The following is a 17165-nucleotide window of genomic DNA, read 5'->3' as shown; positions in this document are numbered from 1 at the left end:
AGAATCTACGGACGGAAGGAGTCCTACTCGGACAAGACTAGGTCATTACCATATCGTGAGGGGTCCGATATCTCCAAGTCCTACTTGGAGATCAACTGACCCGCGGTATATAAGGGACCCCCTGGCATGACCTAAGGCATCGAATACGACTGCCAACACACCCACCACAAACTACGGAGCTGGAGCCTACAGGAGCCAAGTCGCCGGGAGATCTAGTCGGACCAACTCGACTACAGTCTCGCCGGTATCATCGAGTTCTGCTATTCCCTTTGTAATCTGTGGTCTCTATCATATAATCCCATACCAACTGGATTAGGGCTATTACCTACCAAGGGGCCTGAACCAGTATAATCCTTGTCTTCTGTTTGCTTGATGTCGTACTACGTAGATCCTCGTACCAACGGACCCCAATACCCTCTATATCCGGTCTACGGGTATTCCCCGTCGATAGGAACATCTTACCTTTTTTTTTAGGAAGGGTATTTTTTTTACCCGGCCTCTATATCCAACCGATATATGCAGCTTTCTTAAATAAAAAACTTAGCCATCAAATAACCCAATCTAAAATCCGCTCGATCCTATGGAGATTTGAACTCAGGACCTTAGGGAATATATGCAGCCTTCTTAAATCAAAAACTTAGCCCTCAAATGACCCAATCTAAAATCCGCTCGATCCTATGCAAATTTGAACTTAGGACATTGGGGTGCTACTCAGGTCACTACAACCACTAGATTGCATGCCCCTTACACTCGTCAAGAACATCTTACCTGTAATAAAAGAATGTTATAATAAAAATTAGACAATTTATTTTACGAGGAAATCAAATGAGTTCTTTCATACTTGACGAATGAAAAATCCATGATTAGACAAACTTTGAATTTAGCATTGTATACGTATCTTTAGTAATCACACCAGATCATGATGTCATCCGTGTGAGAGCTAAAGCACAGGTAACTAGGCATTTGAACGGAGATCAGATCTGCGAGCTTCACGTCAAAAGCGTGCGTCCACACACAGCCAGCGGGTCACCGGTGTGTCTGTGGGAGAAACCGGCGGCCGGAGGTGTGGAATTTCCTTTAATTCAGCGGCAATGCTTCATAATCATCGATCACAAACTAAGTACCAGTAGTTGAGTATGCAGAGTGAGATAGATGCATCTGCCAGTAATGCAGCTAACTCTGAGAGCAACATCTCATATATGTATATTTGTGTACTGATGTACCATGCATGCATGCATTTTCACCTATATATATATCCTCATCTCAATGATGTTTTTGTACATGATCTTACTTACAAGTCAAGTCAAGACATGCATGCATGGAGAAATTAGATTATATAGATTAAACGCGACGCATGTGCCTAGCTAGTAGAGGATTAGTAAACTGTTAAAAGTACATAGCAAGCAGGCCAATTTGGTCTGACACTCTTATCTTCAAAGGACAATATTAGAATGATCACTCATATTTGATTAATTAAGCCAAGTTGACGACGAAAATTGTCTAGTGGCGAGCTAAACCTACAATTAATTGGAATGACAACTCAGCGCCCTCTAGCTAATTAACTGTGGGTGTCAGCTTATCTATATAAGTGCCTCTCCTTCTCTTCTCCTCCGAACCTACTAGCTTAGCTATAGGCACCATACCTCTCTTATCTCGTCTAGCTCCAGCTGCGATAGTACATCAACCATGGCGACGCCGAGCAGCTCGTCCCCGCCGGTGCCGCCCATCCGGTCGGTGAACCTCGGCGGCTGGCTCGTGACCGAGGGCTGGATCCTGCCGTCCCTCTTCGACGACATTCCTAACAACGACCTCCTCGTACTTCCTCCGCTCTCTTTTACCCCCCGTCCGTTCCCAAATAAACAAATCATTTTAGAACGGAACGAGTGTTTGTCAATATTTCTTGAGTCCGTGCAATATATCAACATTTGTAACCTAACTATGAACCTGATATTTGAAACTCTTAGAGCATCCGCAATGGTAAAGTATGGTGTTATTTATAAAACATGTACATCTCAGCAATAGACTAGATTAATAGTAATCCATCTCAATAGTATATCTACATGGGTATCTATAACTCTCTAATCCATTGCCTCATTTTTCTCTATAGACTATCTCCAGGTCAGTAGATAGCTTTGCTCTTTCTCTTCGTTTAATCTCTTCCAAGTAGGAAAATATGCTGACATGGATCTCTTGTAGGATGGAACAAAGCTCCAGTTCAAGTCGGTGGTCCACAACACGTACCTCTGCGCCGAACACGGCGGTGGCGACATCGTCGTCGCCGACCGGACGGCCGCCTCGGGCTGGGAGACCTTCAAGCTGTGGAGGGTCGACGAGAACACATTCAACCTCAAGGCGATCGACGACAGCGCCGTGCACTTCGTGGGCGTCGACGGCAATGGCGTGGTCGTCGCGACGGCGGCCACTCCGGGGCCGTCAGAGACGTTCATGATCGTGCGCAGCGACCGTGACAATAGCAGGATCCGCATCAGGGCGTCAAATGGGAAATTCCTACAGGTATATAAAGGCTTTTAAGAAAAAAGAAATATTTTTTATGAGAAGTGAAAAAAAACCTACTCCCTATTATTTTTGGATTCGTCTTTAACTCAAACTTCTTAACAAGTTGGACAATATAATATAATATGAGAGCTGCTATACGTATGATTATTTACGTACGATACTTATATAATGTAACGTCTGCCAGTCAAATTCCATGGTTTTTTTTTTGTCGTTTCTAACGAAACAACACATGGCATTCACCGTCTGTTAGCAATCATACAATGACCGTACATATAAATCATATGCATAGTATTTTCTAATATAATATCTACGACTTTAAATTAGTTTCATTAAATATATCTTTGGACGTTTAGCTTAAGCTTTGCGAGGAAAATATATAGCATGGATACGAATAAGCTGTTAGAACGGTAGACCAAATAATCCATGGTTTGTGTGTCCAAATAGTCCATGGTTTTAAATATTAAGGTCAGAACGATATTCCAAGTCAGAAATATTATTTTCCTATTTGCAGTACTACTCCCTTATCTGCGTGACAATTGACTTTTCTTTATATCCAAGTTGCAACTTTGACCATAACTTTTATGAATTATTATATCATGGAAATATTTTTCAAGACAAACCTGAACATGTTATTTTTATATTTTAACTTAATATTTAAAATGTTTTATTATTTAAATTTTCATAAATTTAAAAAGTCAAACGCCATGTATTTTTAACAGAGGCAGGCAGTAACATTTACAAAGATGAAGATTATTGTAGTGTGTCTAAATATGGAAATTCTGATTTATCAGTTATTCGATTCATTGTAAGCTACTACTCATCCCTCTCAAAATATAGCAACTTACTATTCGATTAGACACAACCTAATATTATGGATCTAAACAGTCTAGATTTGTACTAATTTAATATAAGTTAGCTATACTTTGGGATGTAGGGAGTATATATTTTTATGAAAGATAGGGTTATCACTAAACAAAAGGTCGAAATTTCTTTCGGAAATGTTAGGCGAAGACCATGGCTTCAGTGACGGCAGACCATGGTGAGGGTACAAGCTGGGGTGATGATGATCCTTCAGTATTTGTCATAAACCGGGGGGAGAAACTTCAAGGAGAGTATCAACTATGCAACGGCTATGGCGTGAAGAAGGCTACGGAAGTACTCAGGGTAAGATATGAATCCTTGGTTCAGCTCCACTTGACCATGTTAGATGAATTATGGAAAATACTTGAAATTTGATTTAGAAAAATATATGACATATGAGTTTGCAGATGGGATGTTCCTAATTAGTACGACAAGGCATGTGATGTGCCATGACAATAGAAAAAAAAACCGAACTGGCCCAATGGAAAAAGCAGCACCATGTTTCACTTGTTCGGTTTAGGCAGCGCGTTTAGTTCGTGTGCCAAATTTTTTTTAAGTATACGAACACACATTTAAAGTATTAAATATAGATTAATGACAAAACAACTTACAGATTCCGCCTATAAACTGCGAGACGAATATATTAAGCCTAATTAATCCATCATTAGCAAATGTTTACAGTAGCACCATATTGTCAAATCATGGCGTAATTAGGCTCAAAAGATTCGTCTCGCAATTTACATGCAAACTGTATAATTAATTTTTTCGTCCATATTTAATACTCCATATATATGTCCAAACATTTGATGTGACGGAATTTTTGGAAATTTGAAAGGAACTAAACACAGCCTTATTAGAAGGACCGTCCATACTACTGCCCATTCTCACACAAATTAGTACTCCCTCCGGGCTGATAATACTTTACGTTTTGGATAAGAGTGATGTCAAAGTTTATAATCTTTGGTTATGAATAATTATTTATCTTTGAAATATGGTGACTATATGTATATATTAGTCTTAAAAAATACTTCAATAAAAATCATATATTTGTTAACATTTATATACATTTTATAATAAAAAATAATGGTCTTTGTTTTTTTAAGACCGTGCCTTTGTCCAAAACGATAAGTATTATCAACCCGGAGGGAGTAAATAATAAGTGTGCCCTTAATTAATACTTTTGGTTATATGTTAATTAAATACACACATCTTAATCCGATTAGCTACAATTCCTTGCAATAAAGTTTTAAGGGATAAAATAATTTTAGAGTGAATTACACTTTGGGCTACCTTTTATTGTCATAGTTTCATTTTGAATCACGCCTAGTCTAATTTTTCATTTTGGACTAGCTAAATTTATGTTTGCTGCAATTTGAATCATCTCAACTCTTCATTAGCCATTTCTATCCTATACTCTGGCAAAGGTATGACTTGCTCATAGGTGGAGGATTTTGCTAGCTGCCATAACCAGCGCCTCCTTCAAGGTTGTTGATGTGCTAAAGAAGTGGTTTTGGATGGTCCAAAATAAAACAAATATAAATTTAGCTAGTTAAAAAATAAGAAGATTAGACAAGGGTGATCCGAAATGAAACTACGCCAACAAAATGTGGCCTAAAGTGTAATTCACTCTTATTTTAGTTATCAACGGGGCACGAAAGAATGGAGGGAGTACTATTTTCGTTGATAATATCATTTATTTGCACTCTGGATGTCATGGAATTCGTAAACATGTATTTCCTCCGTTTCATAACGTAAGTCATTCTAGTATTTTTCACATTCATATTATTGTTAATGAATCTAAATAGATATATATGTGTAGATTCATTAACATCAATATTAATGTGAAAAATGTTAGAATGACTTATATTGTGAAATGGAGGGAGTAATTGTTACAGTCATAAAAACTTTGTAGAAATGAATGGAAATTTTTAGATTTAGTTGTTGCTGCCAAAAAAAAAACCGAGGGGAAAAGACGCCTCTACCCTCGCAACCGATACATCAGACCGACTTCTCTTCGTTAGTTCGTTCCCCTTGCCCGAGGGCGCCACCGAGGCTCGCCGCCGCTCTCCGCTTCCACCGCCGGCGGGAGGGGGAGGGGGGCTCGATCGATCTCGACAGCTCGGCTGGGCCGGCGAATCAGCCTCGGTAGTGGTAGGCGAGGGAGATGATCCCCGTGGCGACGTTGCTGGCGTCCTCAGTGTCAGTGGAGGCATCGAGATGGAGGGGCTTCGTCGCCGGCGACCTCGGTGGCAGGTGGCCTCGGCGGCGGCGGGAAGGGGTTCCGTGGCCGGCGACCTCGGTGGTGTGGTGTCATGGGGGACACGACGTTGCCGGTGCCTGGGTGGCGGCTGAGTGGGGGAGGCTTGGCCGGCGACTTCGACTTCGACTTCGTTGCCGGTACCAAGCATTTTTGACATTTGTGACTTAGGATGTTATATTCGTAATTTCTAACTAAATCTTCCAAAACAATACTTGGTGAAAAACACAAACCTGGTGCTGGTTAGTCCAAGCCTTACTTGGTGAACTTTTCAGAAAACAATACTTTGCCCTTCAAATCTATTTTTTTAGGGAATCCAAATCATGTCCAGTTATTTCTCAACAATGCTAGATAGGTGTAATGTGTATTTCTACTCAACCATGTCATTTGTACGCTCAAAATTAGCAAATTTGAACGATTTGCAAGGGAAAAACCATCTGGCCTAGAAAACTTGCTTCGACTTGCTCAGAATTGAAGTTTATTAGACACCCTTAATTTATGTGTGCAGAACGAAACCTATATGAAATCAGATTATTTTCTTCAAACTAGGAAATACTATGACAATATAACTATTATCCTTGCTCTCAATTTGTTCCTTGTTTTGCAGGAACACTGGAGCACATACATAGTTGAGAACGACTTCAAGTTTATCTCATCAAATGGATTAAATGCTGTAAGAATCCCTGTTGGATGGTGGATCGCCAGTGACCCAAACCCTCCTGCACCCTTTGTTGGCGGATCTCTAGAAGCATTGGATAATGCATTTCGATGGGCAGAGTAAGAATAGTTACTTTTCCATGTCACCACAGTATAGTAGTTTCTTTTTTTTTTTAGCAAAACCACCGTAATTTCTTCATCATTAAATAAATTCTCTTAGCTTGGATTGAAAAAAGGATGTCATATACGTAATAAGCGATCTTTGTTGTTGTGCACAGGAAGTACAATTTAGGTGTCATTGTGGACTTGCATGCTGCACCTGGATCGCAGAATCCATGGGAACACAGTGGTAGTAGAGATGGTTCACAGACATGGGGCACCACCGATGAAACCATCATCCAAACTGTTCAAGTGATTGATTTCCTTGCATCCAGGTCTGACAAAGATATCAATAAATAATATTTTCCTTATCATTATCTTAAAACCGGAAAAGAAAAACCAAAGGGATCTCATCTTTCGTCTTAATTGGTCTACAGATATGCCAAAAGCCCAAGTCTCCTGGCAGTTGAACTACTAAACGAACCGTTGGCACCAAAAGTATCAGCTGGAATGCTAAAGAAATACTACCAAGATGCATACAATGCTGTGCGAAAATATACATCAGATGCATATGTGATCATGTCGAATCCAATTAGTGCAGACTGCTCGAATGAGATTCTCCAGTTTGCCGGTGGCTTCTTTGGTGCTGTGTTTGATGTGCACTACTATAACATGTTCAATGGATCGTTTGACAACACAACAGCGGAGTGGAATATACAGTTTGTGAGAAATGATCGTTCTGCTGAGCTCAGGAGTGTCACAAAGCAGAACGGGCCTCTCACATATGTAGGTAAGTTGTCGCTCTAACATGTCTGCTGGTGTGCTTTACTCCTCCATTGGATCAACAGCGACAATTATATTCAATCAATTGATCAATAATACAATAGCTAAGTGATTCTCCGTTCCAAAATGTGGTGTTTTACTTTTGTCCTAAGTCAAAGTAATCTAACTTAGATCAAGTTTATAGAAAAAGTGCAAAATAATTACAACATTAAGCTAAGACATATTTCATTGTGCATTTGAATGAAACTAAATTGATGATGTTGTAGACGTTGGTGCATTTTTTCTATAAACTTTACCAAAGTTAGAGAAGTTTGATTTAGTATGAAACACCTTAATTACAATATGGAACAGAGGGAGTAGTATTTGTCAAAACTATATAGTTTGTTGACAGTTGACACTATCTAAATGCTATTACTCAGTGGTATATTGTCTGGTATGAGCTCTTGATTGCTACAGGGGAATGGGTGGCTGAGTGGAAAGTGAATAATGCATCCAAGGAAGATTACAAGAGGTTTGCGCAAGCACAATTGGATGTGTACAGCCAAGCTACCTTTGGATGGGCCTATTGGAGCTTCAAGCATGTCCAGAACCATTGGAGCTTGGAGTGGATGATCAAGAATGGTTACATCTCACTAAATCAGCCTAAGTTACCCATCCGAGCAGTGAACCTTGGCGGCTGGCTCGTGACGGAGGGCTGGATTAAGCCATCACTCTTTGATGGCATTTCCAACAAAGATCTCCTGGTATATCTATTGACCGAAACTATCTGATACCCTCTTTCTTTCATTTTGTTCTCACCCTACCACGTAATGATAAGTAATCCTAATTGCTGAGATACTATACCACAATTAGCTAGCTATTTTCATGTCCTATGTTATATTTCCATTATTGATCTCTTGGTTAGGATGGCACCCAGCTCCAATTCAAATCGGTCACCAACAATATGTACCTTGCCGCTGAGAATGGAGGTGGCAGTGCTATTGTTGCCAACCGGGAGAAAGCGTCTGGTTGGGAGACCTTCAAACTGTGGAGGATCAACGAGACTACATTCAATCTCAGGGTTTTCAACAACCAGTTTGTGAGCATTGGCGGCAATGGGGCAGTTATTGCAACAGCAACCGTGCCGGGGCCGAATGAAACATTTCAGATCATTCGCCTTGACAGCGACAAAAGCAGGATGCGCATAAGGGCATCCAATGGGAAATTCTTGCAGGTAAGGTTAATTTGCAAAACGAAAAATGCCTTGTCAGTGTGCATCTAGTTGTTACCTGCTACTATCATGTATGCATTCTCTCAATATCTACGGAACATATGTGATTATTTCAATTTACTGATGAATGTCTATTGATTTAACAATCTTCTAGTTTCAAGGAGTGATTTTTTTTTAATTCAAGTTGTTAGTGTAGTGGTTGTATTATGCTCATGCACCTTTGGTAGAGCTCAGGTGCTAGATTTCTATACTATTAACTAGTTTGCGCAGCGGTGGAAATTATTATTATGTTCAAGGACTAGAGCCACCACCTAAGTAATACACGCCTTAAATCTAGTGACAGAGCCTACACGCATACAAGATTTTAGGACGCAAACGGTGCAAGGGTGAAAATGTACTTAGTTTGGGAAGTTCTATAGTGACATACTCCCTCTGTCCCATTTTGAGTGCAGCCATGATTTGCCGTGCCCAACTTTGATCATCCGTCTTATTTGAAATTTTTTGAAAAAAATTAAAAACATAAGTCACACATAAAGTACTATTCATGTTTTATCATCTAATAACAATAAAAATATTAATCATAAAAAACTATAAATAAGACGGACGATCAAAGTTAGACACATAAACACATGGTTGCACTTAAAATGGGACGGAGGGAGTATTTCTATGGAAATTCTGCAGCTACCTGTTTTTATGGAAATACTATTAGCCCCATCTTTTCACTTATGTTTATGCTTTTTAGCCAAAATTTAAATTTTCAACCTTAAATTTGGAATTGATTTTGGGTTTTTTTTTGTCAAAGTTTATTTTTCAGCCTTTGCTTTTAGATCGCTAAGAACGCGTATATAAAAGTTTTATTCACAAATTATTTTTCTTTTGCAAATATGTCGTAGCCACCTTTAATTTCCATATGTAACACCATGTCTTAAATTCATCTTTTTTTTAAGGGAGATGTCTAAAATTCAGATAAAACAGTCTTCAGGTTAGATATGTGAAATCTTCAGGTTAGTCAATCTTAAAAAAATTTTTTTATCATGGTTATCTGGTTTAACCTAACTTAATTTGTTAGTGTTTTTTATTGTGTGTGTCTGGCAACACAGTGTGGCTATTCGAGAACTGCATTTGGTTTGATAAAGCGGGCAAGTTGTGTAGTAGTTATGCAAATCACTTTTTTAAGGTTTCTTTCAGTCGCACATACTTCTATTAGATTAACTGCATCGTCAATTGTAAATATATTTCTCCTTTTGAGATGTTAGGTGAAGGCCATGGGTTCAGTCACTGCAGATCATGGTGCTAGCACAAATTGGGGAAATGATGACCCATCAGTCTTTGTAGTAAATAATATTTATGGCTTGCAAGGGGAATACCAGATTTGCAATGGCTACAGTGCAGGCAATGCCACAGAGGTGCTCAGGGTAAGATGTGACACTGTTGTTTCTATTCTATTTTGTTGAGACACTGAATGGATAGCTGTAGGCATACGATGATGTTTAGATCACTTGTTTTTTCTATCCTTAAAAACCAAAGTGTTATATTTGTATCACTGTTATTATTGGTTCGACAATTCCTTTTGTTTTTGTTCAATAGTAATCTTCAACAATTAATATATGCTGAGTTCCTTCCAATTTTGTGCTAGTTAAAGAAATGGTAGAACCTCACTGAATAGAGTTATTGTCTTTCTTATGAAGAAATCTTTTGAAGAAAGAGAAGCTAGCACTTACATAGTTTATTTATGGTATTCATTACTAATTCTAGTTGTCAAATGGGCAAGCCAAAAAACAGAGCAATATGCATATCCTTTTTTGAAATAAATTACTATTGTAGTGTATAAAAACACTCTTCTTCTTGAGGCGAAAATATAGTAATAATTGCAGTTCAATATCTAAAGTTCTTTGTTTGCAGGAGCACTGGAACACATTTATAGTTGAGGATGACTTCAAATTCATCTCATCAAATGGGCTAAATGCAGTGAGGATCCCAGTTGGATGGTGGATCGCCAGCGACCCCAACCCTCCTGCACCTTTTGTTGGTGGATCTCTACAAGCCTTGGATAACGCATTCAAATGGGCAGAGTAAGCATATGCACATGTTTCTATTTAAAAATAATAAGGAGAGAAGAAATACCTTGTGCGATTGAGTTTTATAGAGATGGACATAAATATATATTATTCCTGTACAGACTGAAAAGACTATTACATGCTTAAGCTGTTATTGTGATTATTGTGTTTTATTGCAAATGTCATGATATTGCTATATGCCATTTTCTGTGTGTAGGAAGTACAACATAGGTATCATTGTGGACTTGCATGCAGCACCAGGGTCTCAGAATCGGTTGGATCACAGTGCCTCCAGGGATGGCTCATTGGAGTGGGGCACCTCTGCTGCAAACATCGCACAAACTGTGGATGTCATAGATTTCCTTGCATCCAGGTCAATAATAAAAAATTGGCAAATCAACTGTACTCAGATTATGCTCAATCCATCTAACAGAACTTCTGAAATGTTCTTAACTTATTTTTTTCCTCTGAATGCAGATATGCCAGAAGTTCAAGCCTCCTAGCAATAGAATTACTCAACGAACCACTGGCACCAGATGTACCTGTGGATACATTAGCAAAATACTATCAAGACGCATACAATGCTGTAAGAAAATACACTTTGCAAGCCTATGTAATCCTGTCAACTCGAATGTCAGGGGATCCAACGGAGTTTCTCTCAGTAGCCAGCAGTCTCTTTGGTGCGGTTATCGATGTGCATTACTATAACCTGTATAACAGCATGTTTGATATCTACACTGTGGAGCAGAACATCAATTTTGTAAGGAATAACCGTTCATCAGATATCAACACGGTCACAAAGCAGAACGTTCCTCTAACATTTGTCGGTAGGTACTACTCCCTCCGTTTCGAAATGTTTGACACCGTTGACTTTTTAGCACATGTTTGACCGTTCGTCTTATTCAAAAACTTTTGTGAAATATGTAAAATTATATGCCTACATAAAAATATATTTAACAATGAATCAAATGATAGAAAAAGAATTAATAATTACTTAAATTTTTTAAATAAGACGAACGGTCAAACATGTGCTAAAAAGTCAACGGCGTCAAACATTTCGAAACGGAGGGAGTAATATGTGGCACTGATCCCTTTCAAAGAAAATATGTGGCACTGACATTTTTCTCTTGTTTCTTCCTCTTCGGTTTCACATTACACTCATATGGGAGAAGTGCAAAATTGATCTCATTTGATTAATACAATAAGCAAAATTGACAAAAAAAATTTATATTTGGTCAGATCTATTGAAAATTTGAAAATGCTGGAGTGCTCAACTGATACATTGTTTGGTATGCGCTCTTCTTTGCAACAGGAGAATGGGTGGCCGAGTGGTACGTGGATAATGCATCCAAGGAAGACTACCAAAATTTTGCGCAAGCGCAGCTAGACCTGTATGGGAAAGCTACTTTTGGATGGTCCTATTGGACATTCAAGAACGTCAAGAACCACTGGAGCATGGAGTGGATGATCAAGAATGGGTACATCTCCCTCAATAATCTGCCTCCATCATCACCACCCATCCGGTCGGTGAACCTTGGCGGCTGGCTTGTGACAGAGGGCTGGATTCTACCGTCACTATTTGACGGTATACCCAACAATGACCTCCTGGTATGTCTATACTCAATTTCATGGTACCTTCAGTTAGAACATTAGCCATTTGAATGGTTCCCTGTTGTGTTTTGGCAGTGATCTCATGGTGTTTCAAAAATCATGTAACTTTATAGGACGGTACCACTCTCCATATCAAGTCTGTGATCCAGGACAAGTACCTTGCCGCCGAACAGGGCGGCGGCCAAACCATTGTTGCCAACCGAGCAGTGGCCTCTGATTGGGAGAGCTTCACACTGTGGAGGATAGATGAGACAACGTTCAATCTCAGGGTGTTCAAAAAGCAATTCATGGGCATTGACAGCAATGGAACCGTCATCGCAACAGCGACTACGCCTGGTCTGTCAGAAACATTCCAGATCGTGCGCAGTGACAACGATAAGAATAGGGTGCGCATCAGGGCACCAAATGGGAGCTTCCTTCAGGTAATGTTCACTATGGATATTCTGCTAGCAATGGCATATGCAGGGCTAATTATGGACATTTTATTGCTCTATGTTGGCAAAGTGCGGCCAGGAACCTAACAATCTTGTACACTTATGTGATTTAAACAGGCATGCACCACAGGATAAAAACATCTTTGGATGCAATTGGCAAAAATTAGTAGTATTTTCAAATAAATCTCTAGAAACAAAAGGAGGACTAGAGCTGCTTGAATATGCCTTCTAACATGTTGTGTTTGGTTTAGGGTTAAAATTAATTAGACTATGCTAGCTTCCTCACCCAAAAAAAAAGGTTATGCGAGGTTTTGTATGTACTAACTAAAAATTCCAGTTAGCATGTATCTTTTGTCCCATCCTTTTTCTGGTTAGGTGGATTATAGCCCAAGTTTTCCCTAAAAAAATTGCATTGTGAGTGCATTTAACTTGTCGATTTAAAATATATTATGTGGATTAGCTTAATCCGAGTTCAAGGGCATGTAATGCTTTGACTGACTGAATTAACCCTACTACCCCAAAGGTTCTTGGTGGGTTAGTACCTGGACTAAAATAGAGTTGATTCATAAGCTTGGGTTCTTGAAGAATTACTTGTGTGTTCTTGAACAGAAAGCTTGTATTTGAATAAAATTTATGAATAGAAAGATTTCTAAGATGAAAAATACTTCACTTGGCATTTCTAAATTATGATCATTCTAAATTTACTCACTAATTTTGAATTGAAAGTAGTTTATCTAGCTATCTCCGTCCTTGACTCAAAATGATCAGTCTTCTCTCTATTTCTTGATGTTAGGCAAAGACTGCCAATTCTGTTACAGCAGATTATGGTGAAAGCACAAACTGGGGCAATGATGATCCCTCAGTGTTTATCGTAGATATGGTAGGTGGTCCACAAGGGGAGTATCAGATTTGTAATGGCTATGGTGCAGAGAAGGCCTCGCAGGTGCTTAGGGTAAGACATCTAGGCCACTTTTCCTCCACTTGTATTTTTAACCTATTATTTGACGGAGAATAGCAGAAAACTCACTGCAATGTGTAAGACAATGCAGAAAAAAAATTCTTAGCCTACTATGTACGGTTATAACATTCATGATAGCTATTAAAAAATTAAGATGGTTGTGGTTTCTACTAACTGTATACTGATTCTACAAGTTTGGAACTGTTATACTATAGAATGGTTGTTGGCAGAAAGAAAGCCGATCAGGTTAGGTTCTTTCATAATTTCTATGTTCTAACTATTGGAGTATACGTAGATATAAAGCATAATGGCAGAAACACTTTTTCCCTGAGAACTGCAGGAAGAAGAGGCAAATACACTACAATATTGTGCAATTATTTGTGTTGCCCTTAAAACCTAAGCATTTTACCGTCAGTAGTTAGCATCTTAGAGGGTTCATATTGGCTTCATTAAAAAAAGAACAAAGTTTCCTCCACTAATATTTACATATGTTGCTTCAATGGATTTGATAATTGGCTTGTTAATTTCTGCCATGTTGCTAAACCTTTGTTTTTTTGACTTATTTTTTGAGTCGATGCAATATATCCTATATATCCTGTCTTATATTCATTGATAAAACTAGAGGCCAGTGAGTCTCACTGTGCTGAACTGTCCCTCTCTAAATTATTATTGGTCAACAAATGACAGTGGGACTCTGAAGAAGCATTCCTGAAAAGAAACAATTGCATTTCTTAGTATACATATTATAATCACAAATCCTTCTCTGATAACTACTAGTACATAATTTTCCCTTTAGAAAAGTTACTAATGTTTCTTGTGTAGAAATTGGCAAACATCTTGTCAAGAAGAATCATAGCAATGCCTATCACATTTTCTGAAATTGTATGATTTGCAGGAACATTGGAGCACATACATAGTTGAGAGTGACTTCAAATTCATCTCATCAAGTGGGCTAAATGCAGTGAGAATCCCAGTTGGATGGTGGATCGCCAGTGACCCCAATCCTCCTGCTCCATTTGTTGGAGGATCCCTCCAAGCCTTGGATAACGCATTTAAATGGGCAGAGTAAGTATCTCCATGCCGCCACTTATTTATGAATTAGCACCTCTTACCCTGATGGCCATGTTGGGTGAAGAAACATACCACAGATGGTTTTAGTCTCTATCTTATAAAGAGGACATTGATGCTTACATTGCTTGTGTGCATTGAAATGGCAGGCTTGTAAAAAGTTCAAGCAAATTGCCCACCATTTTATCATTGACTTAAACTTTTTTGTTGAACTGCTGGCACATGTATGCAGGAAGTACAATGTTGGTGTCATTGTGGACTTGCATGCCGCTCCTGGGTCACAAAACCATTGGGAACATAGCGCCACAAGGGATGGATCACTAGAATGGGGAACCACTGATACAAGCATCACACAAACAGTGCAAATCATTGATTTCCTCGCTTCCAGGTCTCTTAACAGAATTCATCATAATCCTTAAACACACCATACAAATCTATGATTTTCTTGTAACGCTATTTTTCACCTTAATTAATCTACAGATATGCCAATAGCCCGAGTCTGCTGGCAATTGAGCTACTCAACGAGCCATGGGGACCGGATGTACCCCTAGAAAAGCTTAAGAAATATTATGAGGATGCATACAACGTCGTGAGGAAATACACCGCGAAGGCCTACGTGATCATGTCAAACCGGCTGGCAGGGGAGTCCAACACTGAGCTTCTTGATTTCGCCAGTAGGTTCCCGGGCGCAGTCATCGACGTGCACTACTACAACCTGTTCAATGACGACACATTCAAAAATTTAAACGTAGAGCAAAACATTGAATTTGTGAAGAACAGCCGCAAGGCTGAGTTCAGCAACATCAATAAGCAAAAGAGCCCCCTCACGTTTGTTGGTAAGTAGTGAGGTGGCTCCAACATCTCTGGTTGATTTCCTCTTCCTATTTTCTTACTTGAACGGTCTCCCTCTTCTCTGCTGACTGGCATATATTGAAAAGTTGGAAATTGCCTTTCAATCAGAATTTAGACATCAGAAGGTTTTTAATTCTCTAAATGATCGAGAATTTGAAATTGTAGAAGAATATACGGTCAATAGGTCACTGAAGTTATTGTTCCGGTGCAGGAGAATGGGTGGCAGAGTGGAAGGTAAACGGGGCATCCAAAGAGGACTACCAAAGGTTTGCGCAAGCACAGCTTGATGTATATGGAAGAGCTACCTTCGGATGGGCTTACTGGAACTTCAAGAACGTCAATAACCATTGGAGCTTGGAATGGATGATCAAGAACGGGTATATCTCACTGAAAATATAGAAATAGTGCCATAGTTCTGTCTGGTGGATGAATACACATTACACCTAATGCAAAGGCCAGAAGCCTAGAACTGTAATAATGATTTTCCACTATCTAAAACGAAGTTTCCATCGGGTTAACACGAACTAGAATAAGTCTGTAAATCTTGTTTAATTACGGCCAATAAATCAGTTCTGTTAGCCAGGTGGAAGCATGCATCCAGATGCATGCTTGTATTATAAGACTTATATTGTGTATTGTAACATTCACATATTTGAATATGTATGATCTTTGCTTTTATTTGGCCTCTGTCATGTCTTATTTCATGCGATTTACATGCTATCAAAGTGCACATTTCCACTAAAGAATGAGCATTTGAATATAATGTTCAGTTTATACCTGGGGCATATCATGGCATTAAATTTATAACTTCGTAATCAATATCAACAACAGTAGGGGAAACAACAGTAGGGGAAGCACCAGTGGTGTGGTGGTGTAGTCGTGGGTGCATGACTCTACCCATAGGGTTTAAATCCTGATGTCTACGAATACTATGCACATGCAGGTGTACTTTCAACATGATTTTAGTGAGATCGGGAATGTGCCATTGGTTTTCGTCTTAGAGCATGTGTTAAAGGATGCATTTGCGGGGGTGAGAGTGTGGTGTCGCGCGTGTAGTGGTGTGTATGCGTGTGCATTTGCTGTGTAATCTTAAAAAGGAATATCAACAACAGTAAGACTGTCATATATTATAGTCTGAGGAAAGGGATTGGTCATTGTCAAACTCTTATAAATTCACTAAATAGAGCATATGCGAGATCCTGCAGGTCCGGAGGATCGTATGGAAGATACGTGGGGTACGCATCAACATTCCAAGGTCTTCGTACATGACTAGATCCTTGGACAAAAAGATGGCACCAATCTTTGCAGCTTCTACATCAGAGGGATATGTTATATTTTGTAGAGGAGGGAACCTGCACTCTAATGTTAAAGATATGACATGTTAAAAGACCCGAGTCATAAATATAACCATTCTATTTTAGTGCTAAGTGCTGGCAACTTTTTTAACAAGTTGACAAACACAATCGCAACACCTTAAACGCCTTGCGGTGATCCTAGAGTCACAACCACCCTAATCTAGCAAGCACTAAATCATGATGGGTTTTCATAAACTAAACCGGCTAGCGGAGCCGATTTAGATGAAACTATGGATAACTACCCGTCTCGTGGGCAAACGGAAGGTTTTCAGGACAAACCTACAAAGAGGTGTCGCACTCTCGCAGCGGCAGCGGACGATTTACGGCGCAAATCGACAAAGATGGACAAACTAAACTAGAACTAGAAGCAATATTGAAAAAACGATTCGATTGATTGATTGTAGAATATTTTTTACAATTGAACCGGCCTTATCCCTTATATAGGG

General features: G+C 39.2%; 1 protein-coding gene across 1 annotated transcript; it reads left to right on the top strand.

The window, feature by feature from the left end:
• Window positions 1-1638: 1638 nt before the first annotated feature.
• On the top strand, window positions 1639-16042 carry LOC127752444 (uncharacterized). The gene is made up of 19 exons (XM_052277809.1): window positions 1639-1815; window positions 2197-2514; window positions 3523-3681; window positions 6243-6412; window positions 6571-6726; window positions 6829-7181; window positions 7631-7917; window positions 8079-8387; window positions 9641-9799; window positions 10287-10456; window positions 10659-10814; window positions 10919-11268; window positions 11754-12049; window positions 12166-12474; window positions 13280-13438; window positions 14340-14509; window positions 14745-14900; window positions 14993-15348; window positions 15576-16042. The coding sequence occupies exons 1-19, from the start codon at window positions 1687-1689 to the stop codon at window positions 15761-15763; spliced, it is 4350 nt and encodes a 1449-aa protein (XP_052133769.1). The 5' UTR covers window positions 1639-1686; the 3' UTR covers window positions 15764-16042.
• The last annotated feature ends 1123 nt before the right edge of the window (window positions 16043-17165 follow it).

The sequence above is a fragment of the Oryza glaberrima genome, chromosome 10 (assembly GCF_000147395.1).
Source record: "Oryza glaberrima chromosome 10, OglaRS2, whole genome shotgun sequence".
NCBI lineage: Eukaryota > Viridiplantae > Streptophyta > Magnoliopsida > Poales > Poaceae > Oryza > Oryza glaberrima.
Note: the sequence above shows the minus strand (reverse complement) of the source record. Positions and strands in the feature narration are given on the sequence as shown.